A 22737-nucleotide genomic window follows, 5' to 3' on the forward strand; every position below is an offset into this window, starting at 1 on the left:
AAGAAAATGTTCTGTTACAAGCTTTGAAGCAACAGCAGATGTGATTGCTTGGCAAGCTTGTGGCAGTCTGAAACCATGGTTCCATGGACATTTTTCTTGCCTCAGCTACAAAACCAGCTTATGCAGTTTCTGCTCCCCTCCTTCTTCCTCAGCTTCATGCTCCAGCTCCCTCCCAGGCCCCTCCAGGATCCTGCTACAATTGTCTAAGGGGCCACACAAGGAATCCTTAAAAAATCCCATCAACAAAAAAAACTTCCACCCCAACAAGTTATATTTAATCCTGGTACAGTTCAGTGTCTTGGCACCACACATGCTGAAGTAAAGGGGCACCACTGGAGCAGGACTGAATGGCTAGGAAGAAAAACTGCTTAATGTCACTTTGGCACAGAGACATGTTCAGTGAAACACAGTCTGACTGAAAACCTATTGGTAAAAGCAGGAAACAGTCTAAGGTGAAAGAGTGTGCTCCCCAAGAAAGACATGGTTGCAACAAGCTGTCTAAGCAGACAGCATTGCAAATCTGAAGTACTCAGTTTGATACCTTCTCTTTCACTGTAATACAGATTTTCTAATCATTTTGAAGAGGTCAGTTCTGTAGAAACAAGGGAAAGCTACTTAACAAGACTGCAGAGAAACTAGTTTTGAAATCAGAATTAATAGTAAGCCAGGAAGTAAGGTTACAACCAAGGCGTTCCACTTCCAGGTTTGCTACTGGGTGGTACGTATCACTCTCCAGTTAATTAAGCACATGCCTCACTGTAATAATCTGTGAAATGATTTTCATACTTTCCTACCTGACAGAGTTTTAAAGAATTAATTATCTCACATTATTTTGAAATCTGTGGGTTAAGCAACTGGCAGAAAGTTACACAGTAAACCAGAGAACAAAGAAACTGATTACTATTTTAGAACTAGGATTAAAACCCAAGAAAGGTTGTCTTGTGGTCTCCAAAACTAACTGCCAAAGATCCTAGATGGAAACAATACAAGCCTTCATGTCCATGTTTACACTAGCAGTAGGTTATACTGGTTACCGCCCAGCTAAACAAGAAAGCACCTTTCTTCTATTCTCTTCTAGTACCTTCCACAATGAAACCCTTAAGAAGGAACAGTCTTATCCCAACCAGAAAATGAACTGAAACAATCAAACCCCATAAACACCAAACAAACAGCTAACCCAGTGGAACCCCAAGTGAAAGCCTTCTCTAGAAATCTGAATCAGATAATGTATTATAATCAGATATATGCATGTGCATCTAGGACAGAAAACACGCAGGTGAGCCCAGAGCAACCAGGTGTCTGTATCACACCAAAGATACCAAGATGTCCAGGCTGTATGCTTGTGATGGAATTAAATGGTGAGGAAGCTGCTGATCAGCCACTGCTTAGAAATTAGTACAGGATCAGGCACTGGCAGCTGCCTCTACTAAGGATCAAGTCTGCAGCAATAAGATTAAATGCAGGCCAGCTGACTCTGCACTCCCATCCCCCAAAACAACTCCAATCTGTCACTGATGGCAACAATGCTGACGCCAGACAAAGACACCAGTGCTAGAGTAAACAGAAGGATTACTTAAATCTATATATAACTGTATCCATATATACACACACATTTGTGGAACAGTCAGAGGAGACTGAACAAGGAAATGCTCAAAATTAAAAGCGCTTCTTTAAAAAGAAACCAGCACACTGAAGAAACATGAGTTTCACAATCATTTTTTGTGTGTGCCCTGCATAGAAATTAAGCACATGCACTTGGAAGAAAGTGTTCCATGATGTAGTGTGCCGGACAGCTAATACAGAAAGTTTGATGCTTACACACACACACAGAAAATAAATATATAAAGGAAGTAGCTTGTGTTAGTCTTCCTAATCAAACCTGCATATTCAAACTTCATCCTGAAATACCTTTCTTGACTCCAGCCACAAACTACACTGCTAAACTCAAGTCTGGTTTATTGCATGAGATGAGAAAGCAGCTCAGTAGTATCTGCAGGGAAGTCTGCTACTTGACGAACAGCATTTGAAAAACAATTCCTTGTGACCATGTCACTGATTTTCTGAAAGGAAGCATACTCAGGTTATGAACTGACCTTTCAGCTAACTGGCATGTCCAGAACTTAGCATTACCTACCGCTGACATGTGGAATTAAATAAAAATCTCTGACCCAGATAAACTAATTTCAGCAAGTAAATATTTGGGTTTTCTTTCCATGCTGTTAGTAAACTACAGTGTGCTGCCTGACCAATCATTTTAAAAGAGACACCTGGAAACAGGGTCAAACTAATGGAATCAGCAAAATATATTACGTCCTGGGAAAGAAAGAGATGAGAGGTAGCTTTGTAAACTTAAGTTTACTTCTGACCTGAGCTTCTCATTGCTCATTTCAACATTCTATTAAATTAAACATGCTGAAATACATGACGATAAATGCTATGCCCAGTATTAAAATCACAACAAAAAACTTTCCCGAGCTGAGCAGCTCCAGAGAGGAGCCTTCAGCACCGGAGCGAGGGGAAACCCCCCGTCCAGGAGCCTCAGCTCCGAGCGGCGAGAGCCACCCAGGGAGCCTCGAGCCCTCGCCGGGCCTTGCCCAGGAGCCGGCAGCTCCGCTGAGGCGGGCGGGGACTCGCAGGGGGCGGAGCCAGGAGGGACGGCCCCGCCCTGAGCGGAGAAAACACGGCTTAAGGAGCGCGAGCGAGGCGGAGCGCTGCGCGGCAGTCAGGGTGTCAGGCAGTCCGGGCGGCCAGGGATCAGGTTAGGAAAGCCAAGCCGCAGAATTAAATCTAGCCAGGGATGTGAAAGAGAACAGGCAGGGATTCTATAGGCATGCAGCAAACAAAAGACAGACTAGGGATAATGTGGGCCCTCTCAGGAAGCCATCAGGAGAACCGGCTACTCTGCATTTGGAGAAGGCTGAGGTTCTTAGTGACTTCTTTGCCTCGGTCTTCACTGGCAAATGCTCTGACCAAACCACCCAAGACTTGGAAGGCAGACGCAGGGACTGTGAGAAAGAAAACCTTGGGCCCACTGTACGAGAGGGTCTGGTTCGAGACCATCGTAAGAACCTGAATGTGCAAAGTCCATGAGACCTGATGAAATCCATCCGTGGGTCCTGAAGGAGCTGGCGAATGAAGTTGCTAAGCCACTGTCTATCATATTTGAAAATTCACAGCAGTCAGGTGAAGTTCCCGACGACCGGGAAAAGGAAAATATAACCCCCATTTTTAAGAAGGGGAAAACAGATGACCTGGGGAACTAGAGACCACTCAGTCTCACCTCTGTGGCTGGCAAAATCTTGGAGCAGATTCTTCTAGAAGGCATGCTAAGGCACATGAAAAACAACAAGGTGCTTGGTGACAGCCAGCATGGCTTCACTAAGGGGAAATCCTGCCTGACCAATTCGGTGGCCTTCTATGATGGGGCTACGGAACTGATGGACAGGGGTAGAGCAGTTGATGTCATCTACATGGACTTGTGCAAAGCGTTCGACACTGTCCCACATAACATCCTTGTCTCTAAATTGGAGAGACATCAATTTGATGGATGGACCACTCGGTGGATAAAGAACTGGCTGGATGGCCACACGCAAAGAGTTGTGGTCAATGGCTCAATGTCCAGCTGGAGACCAGTAACGAGTGGTGTCCCTCAGGGATCAGTGTTGGGACCGGTCTTGTTCAACATCTCTGTTGGTGACATGGACAGTGGGATTGAGTGCGCCCTCAGCAAGTTTGCCGATGACACCAAGCTGTGTGGTTCGGTTGATATGCTGGAGGGAAGGAATGCCATCCAGAGGGACCTGGACATGCTTGTGAGGTGGGCTGATGCCAACCTCATGAAGTTTAACCATGCCAAGTGCAAGGTCCTGCACCTGGGTTGGAGCAATCCCAGGCACAGCTACAGGTTGGGCAGAGAAGAGATTCAGAGCAGCCCTGCAGAGAAGGAATTGGGGGTGTTGGTGATGAGAAAATGAACATGAGCCGGCAGCGTGTGCTTGCAGCCCAGAAAGCCAAACGTATCCTGGGCTGCATCAGAAGGAATGTGACCAGCAGGACAAAGGAGGTGTTCCTGCCCCTCTACTCTGCTCTTGTGAGACCTCACCTGGAGTATTGTGTGCAGTTCTGGTGTCCTCAACATAAAAAGGACATGGAACTGTTGGAACAAGTCCAGAGGAGGGCCACGAGGATGATCAGGGGACTGGAGCACCTCCTGTATGAGGACAGGCTGAGAAAGTTGGGGCTGTTCAGCCTGGAGAAGAGAAGACTGCGTGGAGACCTCATAGCAGCCTTCCAGTATCTGAAGGGGTCTACAAGGATGCCAGAGAAGGACTCTTCATCAGGGACTGTACTGACAGGACAAGGAGTAATGTGTTCAAACTTAAATAGGGGAAGTTTAGGTTAGATACATGGAGGAAGTTCTTTACTGTGAGATTGGTGAGGCACTGGAATGGGAAGCTGTCAATGCTAGATCCCTGGCAGTGTGCAAGGCCAGGTTGGATGGAGTCTTGGGTGACACAGTTTAGTGTGAGGTGTCCCTGCCCATGGCAGGGGGGCTGGAACTAGATGACCTTAAGGTCCTTTCCAACCCTAACTATTCTATGATTGGGAAAATATGCCTATATCTATAAGAAGCCTATCAGAAAACCTACAGATACGCATCTGTCGTACCTTCTGCAAAAGGGAAATGTTTGACACTAGAAATACTTCCAGAGTCAGTTGCTGGAGTCGAAGTTTGAGCACTGTCTTCTTTCCAAAAGGCAGGTGGGGTCCTGACCTGACCTTCAGAGTTAAGCTGTACTTCTTAGCAACTGGGAAGCTTCTGTTGCTTCAGTGGGGCAATTCTCACAGGAAGGAAGTGTGTAATTAACTTGAGAAAGAGAAGACTTTACATGAGGAGAGCCATCAGACTAAAAGCCCATCTAGCCTGACACTGCATTCATGACAGAGGCCAATGACTAATGCCAAGGGAAGAATGCAAAATCAGGGTATGTAAATAACTACGCATCACCAACTTTATGTACTGACAAATGGAGAGATGAGAAAAAGGCAGATACTTCTTGCACTTTTCCAAAGTCATCCAGATGCTCTGCCATCTACTACCTCAACACCTCCTCCACCAACATATCACACATGATGCAGTCTACATAGTCTGGACTCTTCTACAGATTTTCAGCTTCCTCCCCACCATACCAGTGGCCAAAAAGCCCAAAGCAATGACAAGAGATGAATCTTCAAGTGAGTCTTCCAACCCTTCTGCTTAGCAACCACATCAGAAATTGCAGACCTTCTAGATATGAAGGTGCTCTGCAAGCTTGTGCAGAGTGGGAGAACAGCGGCATTGACTTGCTAGCATATGAAGAATCATATTAAAATTGAGGCCCAGCATGATCTTTGGAGACCTACATTCCTTGGCAGAGTTTCTCCAATTACTATTAACAGAGAGCTGACTTTCAGCTCAACAACCACCACTTCAGCAATTACAAATGAAATTAAACCCACAAGATTCTTATCCAGCTAAATGTGAACAGCAGCAATCAATAGCGTAACACTCATGCTATTTATTTAGTATAAATCTAATTTCAGTACAAATATCCATTTCAGATTTATTTTCTATTTTACATTGCCTCCGTGATTTCAGTGTACTGCAGAGCAGTGTTACGACAACTTAGACATATGTCCTTGAAAATATCAGGGTGAAAGCTTTGGTGGCCAAACAAACAGGTTTGGGTACTTTGGAAGCCAATAGCAATTATAACACCAATGAACAGCTGGATCAATCTATACTGAATAATTCATATGGCTGCAGCACAACTCTTTCTTGGTGTGCTGTCACATCAACCTGATAGAAAGGGAAGTGCTATCACCCCTCTAGTGCCTTAAACCACAACACTAGTACAGGTCCAAATAAAAAGAAAATGGACACAAATTCCTAGTGCAGCACAGTGCTTTAGATTCCTTGATATGGGCTTCATAGCAGATCACATCACAAGGTAGGACAGCTGCTTAACACAGCCACTGGAAAAGACAACACTGACAATGTCCCCTTGCACCTTGGGGTTTAAGATGCTCCATCCTTTGGCTACAAATTACTGTCTCCCTTCTTCCTGGAAGGCATGGATGGAAGAGAGAGATTATTATTTTGGACATCTGTTTCTAAATTCCACCTCTGTTGCAAGCTTTTATGGATCTAGCCCCAAACGGCATGTCCAAGGCCATCATGGAAGTCCGTAAAGGGCACCCAAGTCTGAGATGGGGAGCCTAACAGCCTCTGTCTGTCTCTCTCACTCCATTTTGAGTATGCGAGGTAATTAGATTCAAAAAGACCCAGGCAGACAGAAGTCTCTGAACTCTCAGTTTCTGCCTCTGCAGCACCCACATCTCCCAAATGACAAAGGATGTGAATTCCATCTGTATGCTTCTGATAAAACTGAGGCACAGTGAGAGATGTTGAAAAGGAAATGACGCCTTTGAAGTCTTGGTATTAACAACACCCAATAAAATTAACAGGGGTAAATGTTGTGTCTCCAAGCAAATCTGTACAAGAAGTTTACTTTATAACAGATACATCTAAAATGTGTAACACTTGAGATATTTTGCTGCCCTGGTCTCTTGTAGATTCTTAGCAGATTTTGTAGATAAAGAGCACTGGTTTTTCACAATTACTCCACTGTTGAAACTTTAAACATTCTTGGTACAGAAGCAGATCCCCCAGGTAGATACAAAAAAGGTTGTTATAAAATGCTTAATTCACAGCCCACACTATCACTGTTTCCTCTTACAAGGTTGAAAGTACTATCAATGAATTAATGAATTCAAATTTATCAGCACAGAACTGAGACAAGAGCTGTCTCCTAAGTAAAATCATTCAGAGATGCAAAAATGCTCCATGTGGCACTTAGATGGAACCAGTAAACAAAGAATTTTAGGGGAAATGGGAAAGTGCATAAACAGTAAAGACAGACTGCCCAAACTGAGTGATTAGCACAGAGCAGCAGAGCAGCTTTTATGCCACTTTTCCCTAGAGCTGTGTCTGTCAGCATGGTCTCACCTGCTCTTTTCCGCAGCAGCTGCAGCTGCTTCCACAGGCTCCCCTGCGGGGACAAAGAATGGAGAGAAGACCAGAGGAGCCACTCAGAGCAGCTGCAGATGCTAACGGCATAAGTAAGCAGGCAGAGCTGCCTTCAAAAAATTACCAGCACGAGTTCTGAGTTTAAGTAGTGTCTGCATCTTCCCACATTGAACTGTTCCCATGTGAAGCAATCTTCCATAACAGCATTCTGAAAGCTGGTTTTGCTCTTACAAGACTGGGGAAGGATTCCCTGTTCTTTATGTGGCATCGCAGCCCTGGAGTCTACCTGGTAGTTCTTTGCCAAAGCCCAGGTATATCCCAGCAATGCCCTCAAACCTTGGAAACTGCATGGACACAAAACAGGCACTGGCACTCTGCTTACTTGACCTAAAACAGAGTTACTGCATGTATTGTCTTTGCAAGGAGAAAGTTTCAATAGCTAATTCATCACTGCAAGCCACTGACCTGTTTCCACAGGAACTTTCTGAGACCAGCAACTATCAAGACACAACTATCGAAAGCAGATCTAGCACATGGATAGTGAGGGACAGGGCAGCTGAGAGGGGCAATGATCTGCCTCTGTCCTGCACATCTCATTCTCATATCCTCAAGACAAGCCACAGACATCCAGTCAGAAGTAGTTTTACCACAAATTCACTAAGAGCAGCAACAATACAAGATTACCAGACTTCTCTTACTGCCTCATGAATAACTTAAGGATAACAGTTCTCTGAGAGAAAGAGTAGCTCAAATCCCATATTTGTTCAGCAAAGATGATGTTGACACAATGTGTTCTGGTCACAAGGATGACATCTAACTTAAATGTTAAGCAAAAGGTCTGGAATGAACAATTCTTCTCAGATCAAATTGTTCATTCTTTTACCACTTGAGGCTTTTGCTTATTTCCTGCTAAGCTACCCAAAACCCCTTATAAATCTGAAGAAACTGAAACTCTCAACAAGCCACCTGTGGTATGCACTATCTCCAATACAGTAACAGGAACACATTAGACAGACAAATAAAGGGTGACAATTTCCAACACAGGTTTCCAAAGCTTAATACATATTAAGACAGCATTCTTCATTTCCATCAAATGTAAGAGGAAATAGAGGGTGTTTGACATCCTGGCATTCCTCTTAAAGCAGTGCCTATGCTACAGCCGCACTGAACCATGTAAGCTTCTTTTCCTGTGCTCCTAGCTATGAACCTGCTGTAAGTCAAATACCAGAAATCCACAGCATGCTTAGGAAGGTTTGAGCCCAGTACAGCCACTTAAAGACAGGGAAGTGGCATTCCAGGCCCCAGCTCTACCCAACTGTCCAGGCTGCATCCTGGTCCACAGCATCCTCAGATGCCACCTAGAAGCTGAAAACTGAAGCATCTCTTAGCAGAAGAAAACAAGCCTGGCCTTGCACTTGCATAGTTTTAGGGTTTGTCAACACTGTCAAAGTTTCACCCAGAGGCACATAACGAATAAGAAAAATTTCACATATAATTTCCAGTTCTGTGTATTGATCCTCACACAACTCTCCTGAGCATTCAGCAGAGGATGTCCATTTCCAACTGTCTCTGGTCCAGTGAAACAAAAAGCAGAGTTTCCTCAGCAGCACCTCAAGCTTTCTAGTGTCTCTCTTCCATTAATTCCTGTAGTGGCAAGTACAGCATAATGTCCATTTGTTACAATGTGTTGGATTGATAGGAAAGACACAGGTCCACATAGCAAAACTATACATTCTCCTAAGCTCTAATTCTGTCCCTAATATGAAATCCAAGGACGTTTTCTTGACTATCACATATTCTAGGAATGGCTGAATTCTCAAATTGATACTCTTAGGAAATAGATATAAAACTATGCCCAACTGTTACTATCTACATTCAATTCAGACCCTCTATTTTTGCATGTACAGATTAGTTTTCAATATTAAAACAGTAAAAATTGTAGCACTTTTCCTTGTTTCTCTAGTAAGAAGGCATTTTATTTTATTTTTTTTCAAGCTGTTGGCTTCCAGTACCAAATAACACAGCCTCTACACTGGACACAGCGTGTGCACTTGAGAAGATTCTGCTGCTATACAATAAAAGGTTCAATCATCAAAGCAGAGACATGGTATAAAAGGAAAGCCTTTCACATTTCTCCTTCAGTTCATAGAGGAACGTGGTTCAGATGCATCTCCCAAACGCCCACACGTACTGCAGAGAACACTTTTCACAAGCATTTCTTCAGAAGCTTCAGTGATTCAACTTCTAAAGAGAATGGTAAAAGTTCATGTGACAACCAAGGCTGACAAAGCCAAGGAAGCTGAGCAGACATTTTTAACTTCACCATCCACACTGTTTTGAAAGTTTAGCGTAGGGAAGAAGAAATGAAAGAGATGCTGGTGACCAAGACTAAGGATCTGAACTACAGTTTGATGGAGAGAAAAACAGATGAAGAACAGGGAGAAGTGGAAGAAAGATGGAAACCATGGTGGCAAAAAACCTCGATCAAAGTCTGTTTTCCAAGGAAGCACACAGGCCTTAAACAAAACCAAAAGCTTCACAGATCTGTTACTGTTCAAACAAGTTTCAAAACATGGAAAATTCCAGTGCTCCCTCTTCACGGAGGAGGCAGTGACAACTGTCATCTCTCAGAGAAAAAGAAACCCGAAGGAAAAACCCTACAAATTGCAGATTTGAAACAATCATCTTCATTCACCATTTCCTTTCAATTTTTTTTAAAAGGTTTTCCATCTGGCATGAAAATTGTAAGTTGAGACAACATTATTTTGGGAAAAGCTGGAGGGTATGTGTGGGCAATATAGAGGCTTTAATGGAAAAAGCTAGTCACAGCAATAACAACTGGCAGACTATTACCCGTCAGTAATGAACTGACATGATGGTACTTTCCTTTGCTTTTGTTTTTAAATAAAGGACACTGTCTCATTGCCTGCTGACTACTACAGAATGGTTCCTAATGTACTCGAAATACTGCACTCACTCAATTACAGAAGTCACTTTCTCTTATATGCAAAAAGGGAACAAAGAAAAACTGCATAAGGACAAACTACATGTTTCAAAGGCTAAATTTAATAGTGTGATAAAATACGTGCAGTTAGATAATTTACAGATTTGCTGGGCTTGTGCATCTTCCTTTCTTGGTTTTTGTCCTTTTAACTCTTGCAAATATAAAAAGGTAACTTACAGTGTTCTGTTCTTTACACCCAGGATGTCTGGAGAATTCAGTACACTATCTAGGTCTGACAAGTATGGTAACCCAGAAATAACTTCATGCATTTCAATGGCCAGAGGGAAGATTTTTAAATGCAACTAAAAACATCCCCCAGAAGCACAGTATATTAGGATCACCAGTTACGTGAAGAACTAGAACAACAGACTAACCTGACAAGAAATGCCCCTAAAAAACAGAATCACTAAACAATTACAATAGCATATGAAGAAACAACTTCAGAGAAATGTAAACTGTCTGTAGGGGCATTACATTATAACCAAATGCACTATATATCTAGAACACAAGATAAGTTCGTACTGCATTACTATGCCTGAGTTCATACAGGCTCAGCAAAACACTCCCAGTTACTTTGGGGCATTCCAGGAACACATAACTTGACTGAAATACATGACACGAACCTAAAAACTAGTAAGAATTTGACATGAATTCAAAGACAAAAAGTAGATTGTTTTAGAAGAGGTTGGTTGTGAACAACTGTATTACTGCTGAAGTGTTAAATCATGCAGCACGGCTCATAGTTTGCCAGTTTCAAAGGCTTTACTGTACAAGTCAGCCAACCACTGCTAATGCCCACTGTGAACAGAAGTGAGGAATCTGCTAGTTCTTAAAGTTTGTCGCACTTACTGAAAAATGAAATAAACCTGGAGTTCTTCCTCTTTGGCTGGTCTGACGGGACAGCTTTGTTTGAAACCCTTCTCTTTACAATTAGCATTAATGCTTGCATGGCACCATCCAGACACAAACGTCTTTCCCACCTACATCTCAGGCCTGTGTAAATCTACCACAGTTACAGTCTGCAAGATCTTAGCCCCTGATGTCTGTGATCACCTCTAGCAGACTCCAGATCAAGCATTAGAAGTGAAGAGTCTGACATCAGCTAGGATTTGTTTCAGTCCTTTTGATTATCCTTCCACATGTTGATGAGACATGGATGAAATGTGGGAACCAGTTATATCTTACTTGGGAAATCAAGACTCTCATTATGCATATCCAAATAACTGTTTTAATGCTGCATAGCATTTCCTGATTTTGCAGGGCTTGAAAAAACACCACTCATGGAAGTCATCCTTCACAAAGATAAATTAGACCTCCACCCCTCTGTATAGCATCTCCTTCCTTATGTGACAAATTCCCCTTTCTATTTGTCCCACTCTTCTTCTTTTCCCATATGTCTCACACTTCAGTAAATTGCCAACAAATGTACCAAAGCTGCATGGTATTCATTTTAAAGGAAGAGCAAGCCAGGTGTCCTCTACCAAGTGCATGTCAAGGTGCAGGAGTCAAAGGCTGTGAACTCCACCTATAGCCTCTTATTTACGCCAGAGAAAGAAAACACGAGACAGCCCTTCCCTTAACCTTCCTTAACAGCTGACTTATACTTCAACTGATCGCTAAAGTCACTATTGGTATTCCACTCTGACATACTCAAACATTACTTTCCAGTTCATAAAGAAAATTGAAAACTCTTACCATTACAAATGTCTCTGCTGGACATGGATGCCTAAATTTCAGGTGTTATTCAGCTTTTTAGTGCCCAAGTTTCTCTATAAATCTCCTCCTAAGCTAGGGGGAGCAGCCCAGGACATACAGTTGGGGATTAAAAGGAAAAGGCAGTTACTTAAGTAACTGTGGGTTTCTTTTGTAGATGCATTATCTCCATCTTCTTGAGCACTGATACAGAATGACAGAATCATTCTTCAGCACAGTATAAAAGATATGACAGCATCATTATGAATTGCAGCTTAATGAACCCCAAATTTCATTTTGTTCAGAAACAGCATCCAAGAAAATCAATAATACTACCTCCTGAAGTAGAGTGGTACTGCCTTCAACATGTCTGCCATACCAGCTCATTTCCATGCCGTCAGGTAAACAATGATTTTCCTCTCCTCCTGCTGCTTAGGTTTCTTCTTCTGAGAAACTTCAACAGAATTAGAAAAATCTGTTTCATTCTATTTTCCTTTTCCCTTACCACACAAGAAAAAAGTTATTTCTGAACAAGATCACATCGTATTTTTTCCTACTCACAAAATTTAGCATTTAGATAGCACTGTTCACCCAAGAGCTCCACAGCACTTTAAAATTTCAATTAAATCAAGTACTTGCTTACTTTTTCATGCTTTGAGGAATTACAGCTTATTATTACTAACCTCATTTTAGCAGGGAAACTACTATCGCAACTGAGGCAAGTAGTAGCTAAAGACCAGATTCAGCTTAAATTTGCATGAAGATCTGAAACAGTGCCGCTGAAGTGACTGGAATTACGCTTACACAGAACTAGGCTGCTACATGGCACGTGGCAGAGACCTAATTATTCCAAAAGCCTCCAGGTACCACTGCGGTGGAAGGAACAAAAGTAAAATCTGTATTCTGAGTCACAAACCTTTTCCCAATTCATCTGCTCATCATAAAGAATCAAATCATATTTTTAGCAAGAGCAGCCAGTGAGGGGTCAGGAAGAGATTAAATAGCTATACCAAGGTCATCTAGTATATTTGCAATAGAGAACATCTGTGAGGCCAGATTTCCCAATTTCAAGGATACCACTTCAATCATTTGCATACCTTTAAACCCCACTAACCATAAAGACAACATAAAGCCAAAGAAAATAAAATGCATCTCCTGACACAAACAAGCATCTGAAAACATTATGTACCTCATTAAAAGAACATTTCAACAGAGAACACCAAGCTGATTCTGTGAAAGCATGATGAGAAATGGATGCACGTTGGGTACTAACACTGAGCTTCTTGAGATCAACCGTGCATCATACTGATGGGAAGTGTGAAGTTAAGCTGAGGTGTTTCAGCTCACCAGATACCCTCTGATCAAAGAATTTAAAACAACACAGTTTTTATCTCTCCCTCCCCATCACTGTGTTTATTATGCATTTTTAGAACATCTCCGTCTTCCAGAGAAAGCTCTATTAATCATTCATTCTGGGTATTTCCTACTGGAGTCACGTGGAAGTTATCTTCATCATGCTGCTTTCTTGAAACAGATAATAAATGTGCCTGCAACATTCGTATATGAAGTAATGTGTCAATAAAGTACTGCGTAATTTTTATTTCTTTTAAGGATTTCATAGAAATAAAGATGACCAATACCTCTGAGGATTAAGACCTGAGAAAATTCTTAAGTCTTTGGCTTACATTCCCTGCTTAAGGACTTGGGTCCAGATCAAGATGTAAAACAAAGAGAAACTTGTGGTATAGTACAGAATGAAGAGTACCCTAGGGATGCAGAGGGAGAAGAAAAAGGTCATGAAATTTTACTGTTGGGTTAGCCAAAGAATAACATGCAAAATGGATGCTCCATGTTATAAAATACAATGAGGTTTTACTCTAGGGTTCAAAGAGGTAGTAAAGCACTTCCTTTGGGTTCCCTTCTCAAACATGCAGCATGTTAACTAGATTTAACCATAAAAATTCTGGAGTTTTTCCTTCAGCACTGAAGAAGAATATATTATGAACAAACGTGTTATTCTCCTCTTTGCAGTCATGATTTTCTCTCCCTTGTACTAAAAAACCTTGAAACATTTTCTGAGACTTATTTGTAATGCATGATACTTAACTGCACCCATCAGCTTTCCCTACTTCATTTTCTTTGGCTTGCTCCATTGCAGTACCTGTTTCTGTGAATTCTTACAAAACCTGTAGGTGCTGAAACCATCCATCATTCAGTGTTATGGCCACCAAGAACCAGAAAACACAGAACAAGCATTGACTTACGCAGTTCTTCTCGGTGTGCCTCTGTCTGTGCAAAAAACTGGCGAAGCTCCTCCGTGATCTCCATGTTACTCAAGTCATATTCTATCTCCCCTTCAGACTCAGAGTTCTCCTCCATTTCAGAATCCCCGTCAGTATCCTCCCTCTCTTGGTGGGCATCTGCATATTGCTGAGCTCCCCTCTGGTACACAGCTGTGCCACTTGGCCTAGAGCTGGAAGAATAGCTTTGGGTATGTGGGAGGTCATTCCCATCCCAATCTGAGTAGTGACCAGTTGGAAAGGCTGCAGGAAGATGCCATGGTACGTGATAAAAGGACTCCATGGCTTTCCTGTAGGCTCGCTGGTGTCTACGCATCCAGCGCATGGCTAAGTCATAGTGCTTCCAGTATTTTGCGTACACTTGCCGAGAATACCATGGCTCAGCGTCTTCCTGTGGCCAAAACATGGGGGAGAGGGAAAAAACACCAAAAAGAAAGAAAACAAACAGTAATTGAGGGCAGGAAACACTGTAAACGCAAGCACAAAGCCTGCCTTTTAATCAATAATCATCCTTTGCCTACGGTAAACCACACAGGTCTAAAAGAGGACAAGTATTAACACAGTACAACTGCACTACACTTTATTACTATTACAAGAGACTGGTTTTGCATCAACACAACTACCAGTGAAGAATCAGCAACAGAAATTTGTAGTCTCCAAAAGGTATTTTTCAAGTATTTGTGCTACTACAGTGGGAATTGGCTCTTTTTAGAGGATATGCTGTGTGGACATAGTCCACAATTCCTTAGCTGCTTATGTGAGTTGTAAGAACCGAACCATTCCAAGGTGTATGTATTACAACCTACACCTGATTTCCAAATCCGCAGACAGAAAACACAAGAGATTAAAATTCCTCCATATTAAACAAAGGCATTCATTTTATCCAGTAACATATTTCCTCCATCTGCCTGCCAAAATATGTTTCTCAGAAAAGGTCAAATGGCAATTCAGCCAAGCTCATATATCCATCATAGCCTTGATCAAAAACAAGACTGTATTTAGCCAAATGCAAGCTGCCAGTAAATCTCCCTTTTGTACTCATCAGCAACCAACATATGAAAAGGGGTAATAAAGTACCACTGATAAAGTACATGGAAAATGGTTCTATAGAAAGAAGCATACTGTAACACACCTTCTCCTGTCTTCCAGTTAATTTCAGTTTTCCTGAAAAAAAGTTTCATGCTGTTCAGATTTCACCAGCGACTACAAAGCCCCCCAGTCCCTCTAGCATTAAGCCCCCTTTGTACAGGCCATTTCATCTCCACCCTCATCCTACTTTCAAAATGAGGGGATAATAAGGTATCCTGAAAGAAAGCCATAAAGTAAACTAGAGGCTAGAACAAGTATAATAAATTTCTTTTTTTCTTTCCCTCACCTCTTAATTTCCTTAGAAAATCTTTTATCTGGGCCAAACCAGAATGTCTGTACTTTAAATTGAAAGAATTTTAATTAAGCCATGCTTTGGCAAACACTCAAAACTAAGGCGAGATTTAGCTGACGTTTTCAGAGACGAATGTGATGTTTACAATCCTTTATTAGCTTAGTTGGGGTTTTTGTTTGTTTTTTTTTTTTTAAAAGGCGCACAAGACAAAAATCTTTCTTTAAGTGTGTTTTCTTGATCTGTAGTGGCACCATTCTGCCGCCTTTAAGGAATAATTTTCTGGGAGAAAATAATTCGAAAACAAAACAGAAAAAACATCCCTAAGAAATACCTTCCATTTAATGCCAACAATTTCGAGAGGTTAATTTCATTTCCTTACATTTATTTTCAATTTCTGGTTCTCAAGCAATAACGTAAATGTTAGAGAATTTGGAATAATAATTGTAACTTTCATGTTTCCCCTCTTTCTGCAAAATTTAGCTTGTTATCCCATAAGAGATCTATAAATACAATCGCTTTTTAAGGTCATTGGGAAGCACTTTCAGAAACAAAATTCCTCCAGCTAACAGAGTCCATAAAGAAAATGCATGACAACAAACTTGCATTCTTTAGGTTATTTCTGATCAAACACTGCACTCTGTTTGTGAAGGGCTGTGGGACTCAGCTATGTGATTTAAAAGTCTAGACAAATGATCTTTCCTGAAAAGCAACAATTCATGGGGGTGAATCTTTATTCTGATTCTCCTCTTGGTTTAACATTGCACTGCTATGAGACCATGCATTTCAGAATATTTATTCTTAACATGAGTGGGTGCAAGAAAAGCATCTGTCTTCCATATGGAATGTCTTCATTCTTAATCAGCCAGCCACCTAAAAGCTAGGAAGAACAACGTTTTATTTACTGTTCTTGCTTTTCTTAAGAATGCCACACTGACTCCTCACCCTTCAGCAGTCAGACAGCCTCCTGTTGTCAAATCTGATACATTTGCAGGTTACTTTCAGAACATTCTATTTTTCCCAGTACTTAAAAAAACAGGTTTTGAAACATCAAGAAGCTTGACAAAAGCAAGTAGCTCCTACATTCTATGTATTTCCAAAGAAGAAAACATATTCTTTAAAATATCAAAAATTATCCCCAGTTCTTCAAAAATGTTTCTAAAAAGGGCCTTCATCACTTTACTGAAAGCTCTGGAATCCAGCTGGCTAATTTGTCTAGATGACTAGCTTCAGTTGTTAATTTAAGGGAAAAGAAGACAAAAAGCCAGTTCATGTAGACAGAACTGTGATGCTGGTGCCTGTCCAACTACTTTTTGTGGCTTTTTTGTTGCAAGTGACCCTTGAAATCCCTTTTACATTTGAATTTTAAAAATACATCTGTTAAAAAAATTACAGAAATGTTTTATATCGGGGTGGAAAAGGGAAAGGAACACTTTAAAGTTTAACTTAGTTCTGTGTCTGTGCTTTTTCAGCTGCAGAATAAATGGAAATAAGAGATTTCCTCAAGGAAACAAAAGCTATAAATCTAAGGCAAATGATCAGAGTCCTCTGTTATTTTCCTGTTATGTCTCTGGAGTCTTCCCAGGAGTAGACAAATCATCCACTGTTACATTCTGAATTCTATTTCTAGAGCAGTTTAGCTACTTTCACATCTAATTTTTACATGTCTGCACTGGCAGTTCAGTAAGTGTTTATATGCATTTTGTATATAAGAAGTGACTAAGTTCTTACATAGAAACACATAAAGACCACTTACCATCACTTGTGGAGTTTGTTCTGGTGATCAAGGTGAACTAGAGAAGAGAACAGTAACTTTTAAATTCATGAGAATGTATGTATTAAAATGGTCACAAGCACTGAATATATTTTTGTTAAACTTGGATACTATGGCCTACAGCTATTAAATATCCCTTTTCTGTTGCGACTCATTGAAGTGTCTTATTTATAGTTTTTGACTAGCTTCAGTAAAAATCCCAATCTTAAAATTCCCCACTAAAATAAGAAGGTGAAAAGGGAACCTTCTACACTACGCAGCCCAAAATGCTGTGACTGAACGCTTCCCTCCACCCCCACCCCTCCCCCCGCACCCTTTTCTATTGTCTCATGCACTTTATACTTTTACAACCTTTATCTTCCAAATGCTGAACAAAAATAATAAACTTTAACAAAACGCACTGTTCTCACTTTTTAGTGGTGTCTGCTCAGGGACATATATAAAGGAAGCAATTACTATAAAATGATTAAAACAGGCTGAAACCAGGACATCATCTTGACTCTATTCAAATCTGTGGTGCACTTATAACCACCTACAATACCTTCTTTATCTCTCTTCTTGGTAAGGGAAGAGATGGAAAACAAGCTATCTATAACTACCAGGCAGGATTTATAATTACGATCATTTTCAGTGTGATTTACCAAGAGGAATCACTGAAAATCTGAATTCCCTCCCTACCTGACAATTATTAAGATGTTAGCTGCTTCATGCACATATTTCTCCTGACACTCTCAGTCTTGATTTGAACTTTATGTCAGGTGAGTGACAGTGAAAAGTAACAGGAACTCAGTACACTAAACTTCCACTGATAAGACACAGTAAAATGCAATTCCCAGCAACACTGGAATATAGCCAAGACAGCACTTACAACTGTTGCAGATTTATACCAGTTTAAAACTAAGATCTTTCAAAATGCATATGAATTTAGTATATACATCAGCTGTGTTCTGTCTGAACTGATTAAACAACAACAGTTTGTCTCTAAGACAAGCCATGCTGCACGAAAGGAGAATAAGGATGAGCCACATTCAAAGAAAATGCAAATCATGCTGCTACTTCAAAAGCAAACTATTATCCTTTGCAAAGCCTACACTATGCTCAAACCTACAAACCCTCAGTCACATCAACCTATCTACAAGAAAACCTACATACGTGAGCAGTCCCCTTACAATCAATGGGATGACTCATGAAAGCTAAGGATTGTAGAATCAGACGTTAGGCAACCAAAGTATGCGAGTTCATTGTATTCTCTCCTGCCTGCTTGGAGGAAGAAGAAAACCTAGTGCTGAGGTCACTGTAAAACACTGTGGTGACTTGTAACACTTGAAACACGCATGTACATAAAGGACTCTTGTGATACCCTTCTCTGCTCATTTCAAACATCTCATTTCCCACGCTAGCCCTCTTTAAAACTTCACTCCCATGACACACACAACTTTTGTCCCTTCCCTATATACATCTGGATACTGTCAAGGTTGTCATAATATATTTTTCCTCATACTTAATAACCTAAGTCCATGGTAACTGATTCTTCCATTTTCCACTTTAGAAAAAGTATGTGTATTTCATTTTCCAGTTCACTCACAATTCCTACCTGACAAAAGATTCTTTGAACCAGCTTCTGCATAAACAGATATTAGGGCTGAAGCTTAACATGCAGACACTTTTTAAGTGGTGAATTTTGATACTTTATTATTAATACATATTTTCTAAAGGAGAAGGAGAGGAAAAACTCTGGCAAAATTATCCAACTACATTAATTTACCAAATATGAAAAACCTGTTTTGTCACACACAGAAACATTAATAATTTTAATAAATTATTTATGAAACATTAGACTACAAACATAAAGCAGAGCATAACAATGTTGCAAGCTGGGACACTAAATTTTCAGCTGAATTACTCTTCCAAAACAAACTACATAAAATGTGAAACATGACAAGAAGCACAAAATGTGTTGATAACTCTACTTCTATAATTTATACTTTAAAAAAATCAAATATGGATGCAACTGAACATTTGAAACTCTCTAGCAAATGTAGACTTTAAAATGAGTAAGAGATTTGTTTGCCTATGCTGATCATTAATGATGAAAAAGTTATTTTTAAAATAAATTTTATTACTTCCTTTTCTCAGTTTTAAAATATTTCCTCACCGATAATTAAATACAGATGTACTCCCTTAAATCAAAGCACATCTGTCCTCTTACCAACCTGAGGCAAGTAAGCATTAGTGAAAATAAATAAATCTGATCAAAGCAATGACAGCACTTAATCCCAAAGTGAGTCAAAGGAAGTTGAGACAATGTCTGTCATATTGTGAAACACAATCACGAATCATTGTTTTTTATAACTTGGCAATGTAACTCATATTCTGGGAGCAAAGCCCTCTTGTGGTGTGTTAGATATAGTGCTGCCACATGGCTGCCATATTGGAGGAAACAGGTACAGCCAGAAACACCAATGCAGCATCAAGGAGGGTTTGGCTATTCAGAACACCAATGTGAACAAGATGAACCTGTTGCACTGCAGTACGATAAAAATATAAGATGTTATTAAACAAAGGTGAAACTTCAATAAATTCAACAGATTTCAACAAAAAAAAATATAAATCTTTCCTTGAAAGGCAAAATACATTTGAATCAGAAATGCCCAAAAGAACAGACAGCTGACCACATCCTTTCTCCCTGCTTCTTCAGCCTGTGAGAAGTGCCTTCCTCAGTCAGGCCACAGATGTCCCTAACTCAGCAACCAGTTTCTGGCAAAGAGATTAGAGATATTCAGTAAAATGTAACACTAGAGCACACATACAGGAATTACTTTTCCTGGTACATTTGCCCCTATTTCAGCAAGTGACAGCTGACATACTTTTTTCAGCTCCAAACTGGTTCTGGAATTCAAAGCCAGGCTGCCATTTTTCTCAATCTATGAATACTAAGTATTTCCACAACATCCCATCAGAATAAATTTCACAATTTAAGGTGTTAAACACCAATTTGTGCGTGTATTTTTAAACTCACCCTACTACATACTCTTTAAAAATATCTGAAGGATTCAGCAAGAAAATCATGCTATGTAACAACACCTAAAGTGTACAACTTCCTAAAAACACCTATTTCATTCTATACTTCTAATGCTTACTCTTGGTGCAGAATCACCACCAGAAAAGGGAAATGTCTGGAAAGTGTTTTGACACTCTGTGCTTCAGATTAATACTGTGCATTGCTGGCATACAACTTTAATACCAAAGTGCCCTACTTAGTCAAACAGATAAGCCTGTGATTGAGACAGTCAGCAGTACAAGTTATTTCCCTAAATTCCTAACACTATGCACTGCATTCTTGTTTGTGAATGGCTCGAAATACAAGACCTGTCCAGCACTTAGGATACAGGTACAGCTGGTCATCATCTGAACAGGACAATTAGTTGACCTATGAAGACCTACCTATCACTATGATGTCTTCACAGCAGTGTCTTTACACCAGTAGTAGCAATTCCTGTGAATGGAAACTACACATAAGACAAAATTACATTCATTGCAGGGACAATCCACGTTTAATCACTAGACCTGTGACTAAAGCATGCAGACCAAACTTTACCATATGCATTACGGCTCTTTTGACCTGAGCAGAGCGGAAACAGCATAATCCTCTGACTGCTCCCAAAAAGAGTTTTTTTTTTCTCTGAGATCCAGGACACAAACCCAAAAGCTAACTGAGCCAAAAGTCACAGGTCAAAAGCAGAGTGCTGAGAGCTGCACAGTTATTAGTAGCCTCAATTAGCTTATGTTTCATATATGGCTTGGCAGTTTACCCATAAACGAGGGAGAGGATGAAACTTCTACTCTATTGCTTGTGAAAGCAAAATTCCTTTCCTCGTCTCACAGATGCCATACAGACTGGTCAGTGACTTTACAGATCACAAAACCCATAAGCAGCTCCTGTGTCTGCCAAATAGGGCAAACAAATCAAAAGGCTGACAGGAAAACAAACCCTTAAGACAAGCTCACGCCGGCGCATCCCTCACGCTCCAGCTCTACCCCCCGCCTCAGGCCGGAGGCCAGCATTTTGCAGAGAAGACGAAAAGCCGCGAGCCCGTACAACCGAGCTGCCAGCCACACGCACCACCTCTCCGGCCCGCCAAGCTCGAACGCAAAACTTCCTCCTGAGCTGTTCTCTTCCCGCTCACACCACCGCTCACACCACCGCTCGCCCCGGTTTGCCCCTTCCCTCAACCGTCCCGCCGCGGACCAGCGAGGCGGGAGGCCTGATCCGCAGCCTACGCAGGGGCACCACCGTCCACGCACCCAGACGGGCTGCCTGCGGCTCCGGTGAGCAAGGAGAGCCGAGCAGAAACCGAGCGAAAACTCCTCCGGTACTTCCTCCTTCCCTTCCTTCCGGCGAGGGAGAGCACGGCGGGCAAAGCTTCCTCCCGCCGCTTCCGCCCGCCCATCCATCTCCTGTCCCGCGGCGCCATCTTGTGGGGCTACGGGGAGGTACCGGTAGGGCCCGGCTCTGGCTCTCAGTCACCTCAAGAGTCTTCTCCGGGAAGGGGCTGCCCCATTGTAGGCACCTGCCCCTCACAGGGGCAGTGATGCGAACTCCTGTAATCCCGTCTGCTGCCTCCTACTTCCTCCAGCCCTAGGGTGTATGCAATACGCCACAAACTGAATTGTAAGTCAAAACGTCTGTGGGATGCGGTGATGATTGTGCTGTTGATGACTGTGACTCTTGTCCTCTGATTATTGTTGTTTTCCTAAACTAGTGTGCTAAACACATAAACATATTGGCTTTCACAAATCATAGGTGTGGTTATGCGGGTATAACTGCACCAGTTTACAATAACAAAGCTCGCTAAAGACACAAGATCAGACAACAAATTAAACAACGGGCCAGAACTCTTGAGCAAAACGGAGTCACATAGCAAAAGAATTTGTAAAGGTAAAAGAAGGGGGGGGGGGCTTAATATAAGAAAAGCTAGTGCCTGAAAAAAATAAGAGTATGTTTATGTTGTAAGTCTGTGGAATGTAGTGGCTGCACTAAACATGAGTTAATTGTTTCACACTAGTCTTCTGAAGTAGTTTTAAAGAACAATGTTTGTGTTGTAAGTCTGTGGTGAGATAACAGGATTTAGTGGCCCCACTAAACATGAATGAGTTATTTCACACCATCCTTCTACTTATCAGTTAATTTAGAGACAGAGCCTCCCATACATCTGCTAGCTTGGGATACTCCTTGTCTGCCTATCCTGCAATAAATTTTGCAGGCAGGTCACTCTGTTTTAAATCTTTGCTAGTTATCAGAAGAATTACAGATACAGCTAGTTTCAGCTAGTTGTGCGATTACTGGGGCGTCTGACTGTGCCGAAGGTACACTGTGAGAAGTTTTTATCAGTGGTGTCCCATAATGCAGCATGTCCCTCTTGAACTCCTTTCTTGCGTTGCTGTGTTCCTTGTGGCTTTTGGTGTTGCTCTAGTGGCTGAACATTAGTCTTGAGCCAGGCTGAAAACAGGTGATGTTTC

General features: G+C 41.3%; 1 protein-coding gene across 8 annotated transcripts in view; it reads right to left on the bottom strand.

The window, feature by feature from the left end:
- Positions 1-21610, bottom strand: part of GEMIN8 (gem nuclear organelle associated protein 8) — a 29490-nt gene extending 7880 nt beyond the window's left edge. For 2 of the 8 annotated variants that reach the window (XM_057419628.1, XM_057419633.1), the window contains exons 1-4: positions 21341-21419; positions 20662-20713; positions 17200-17236; positions 14030-14456 (exon numbers count right to left, since the gene is read on the bottom strand). In XM_057419628.1, coding sequence (XP_057275611.1) covers positions 14030-14456; positions 17200-17202 — 430 coding nt within the window. In that variant the 5' untranslated portion in view covers positions 17203-17236; positions 20662-20713; positions 21341-21419. Of the gene's footprint in view, positions 1-14029; positions 14457-17199; positions 17237-20661; positions 20714-21340; positions 21420-21466 lie in introns of those variants that run through there. The other 6 variants (XM_057419630.1, XM_057419636.1, XM_057419632.1 and 3 more) reach the window with 6 other exon arrangements.
- Between the last annotated feature and the right edge of the window lie 1127 nt (positions 21611-22737).

Source organism: Pezoporus wallicus, unplaced genomic scaffold, assembly GCF_028554395.1.
Source record: "Pezoporus wallicus isolate ANWC-B61680 ecotype Strahan unplaced genomic scaffold, APGP_CSIRO_Pwel_v1 contig_5767, whole genome shotgun sequence".
In the NCBI taxonomy this organism is placed as follows: Eukaryota; Metazoa; Chordata; class Aves; order Psittaciformes; family Psittacidae; genus Pezoporus; species Pezoporus wallicus.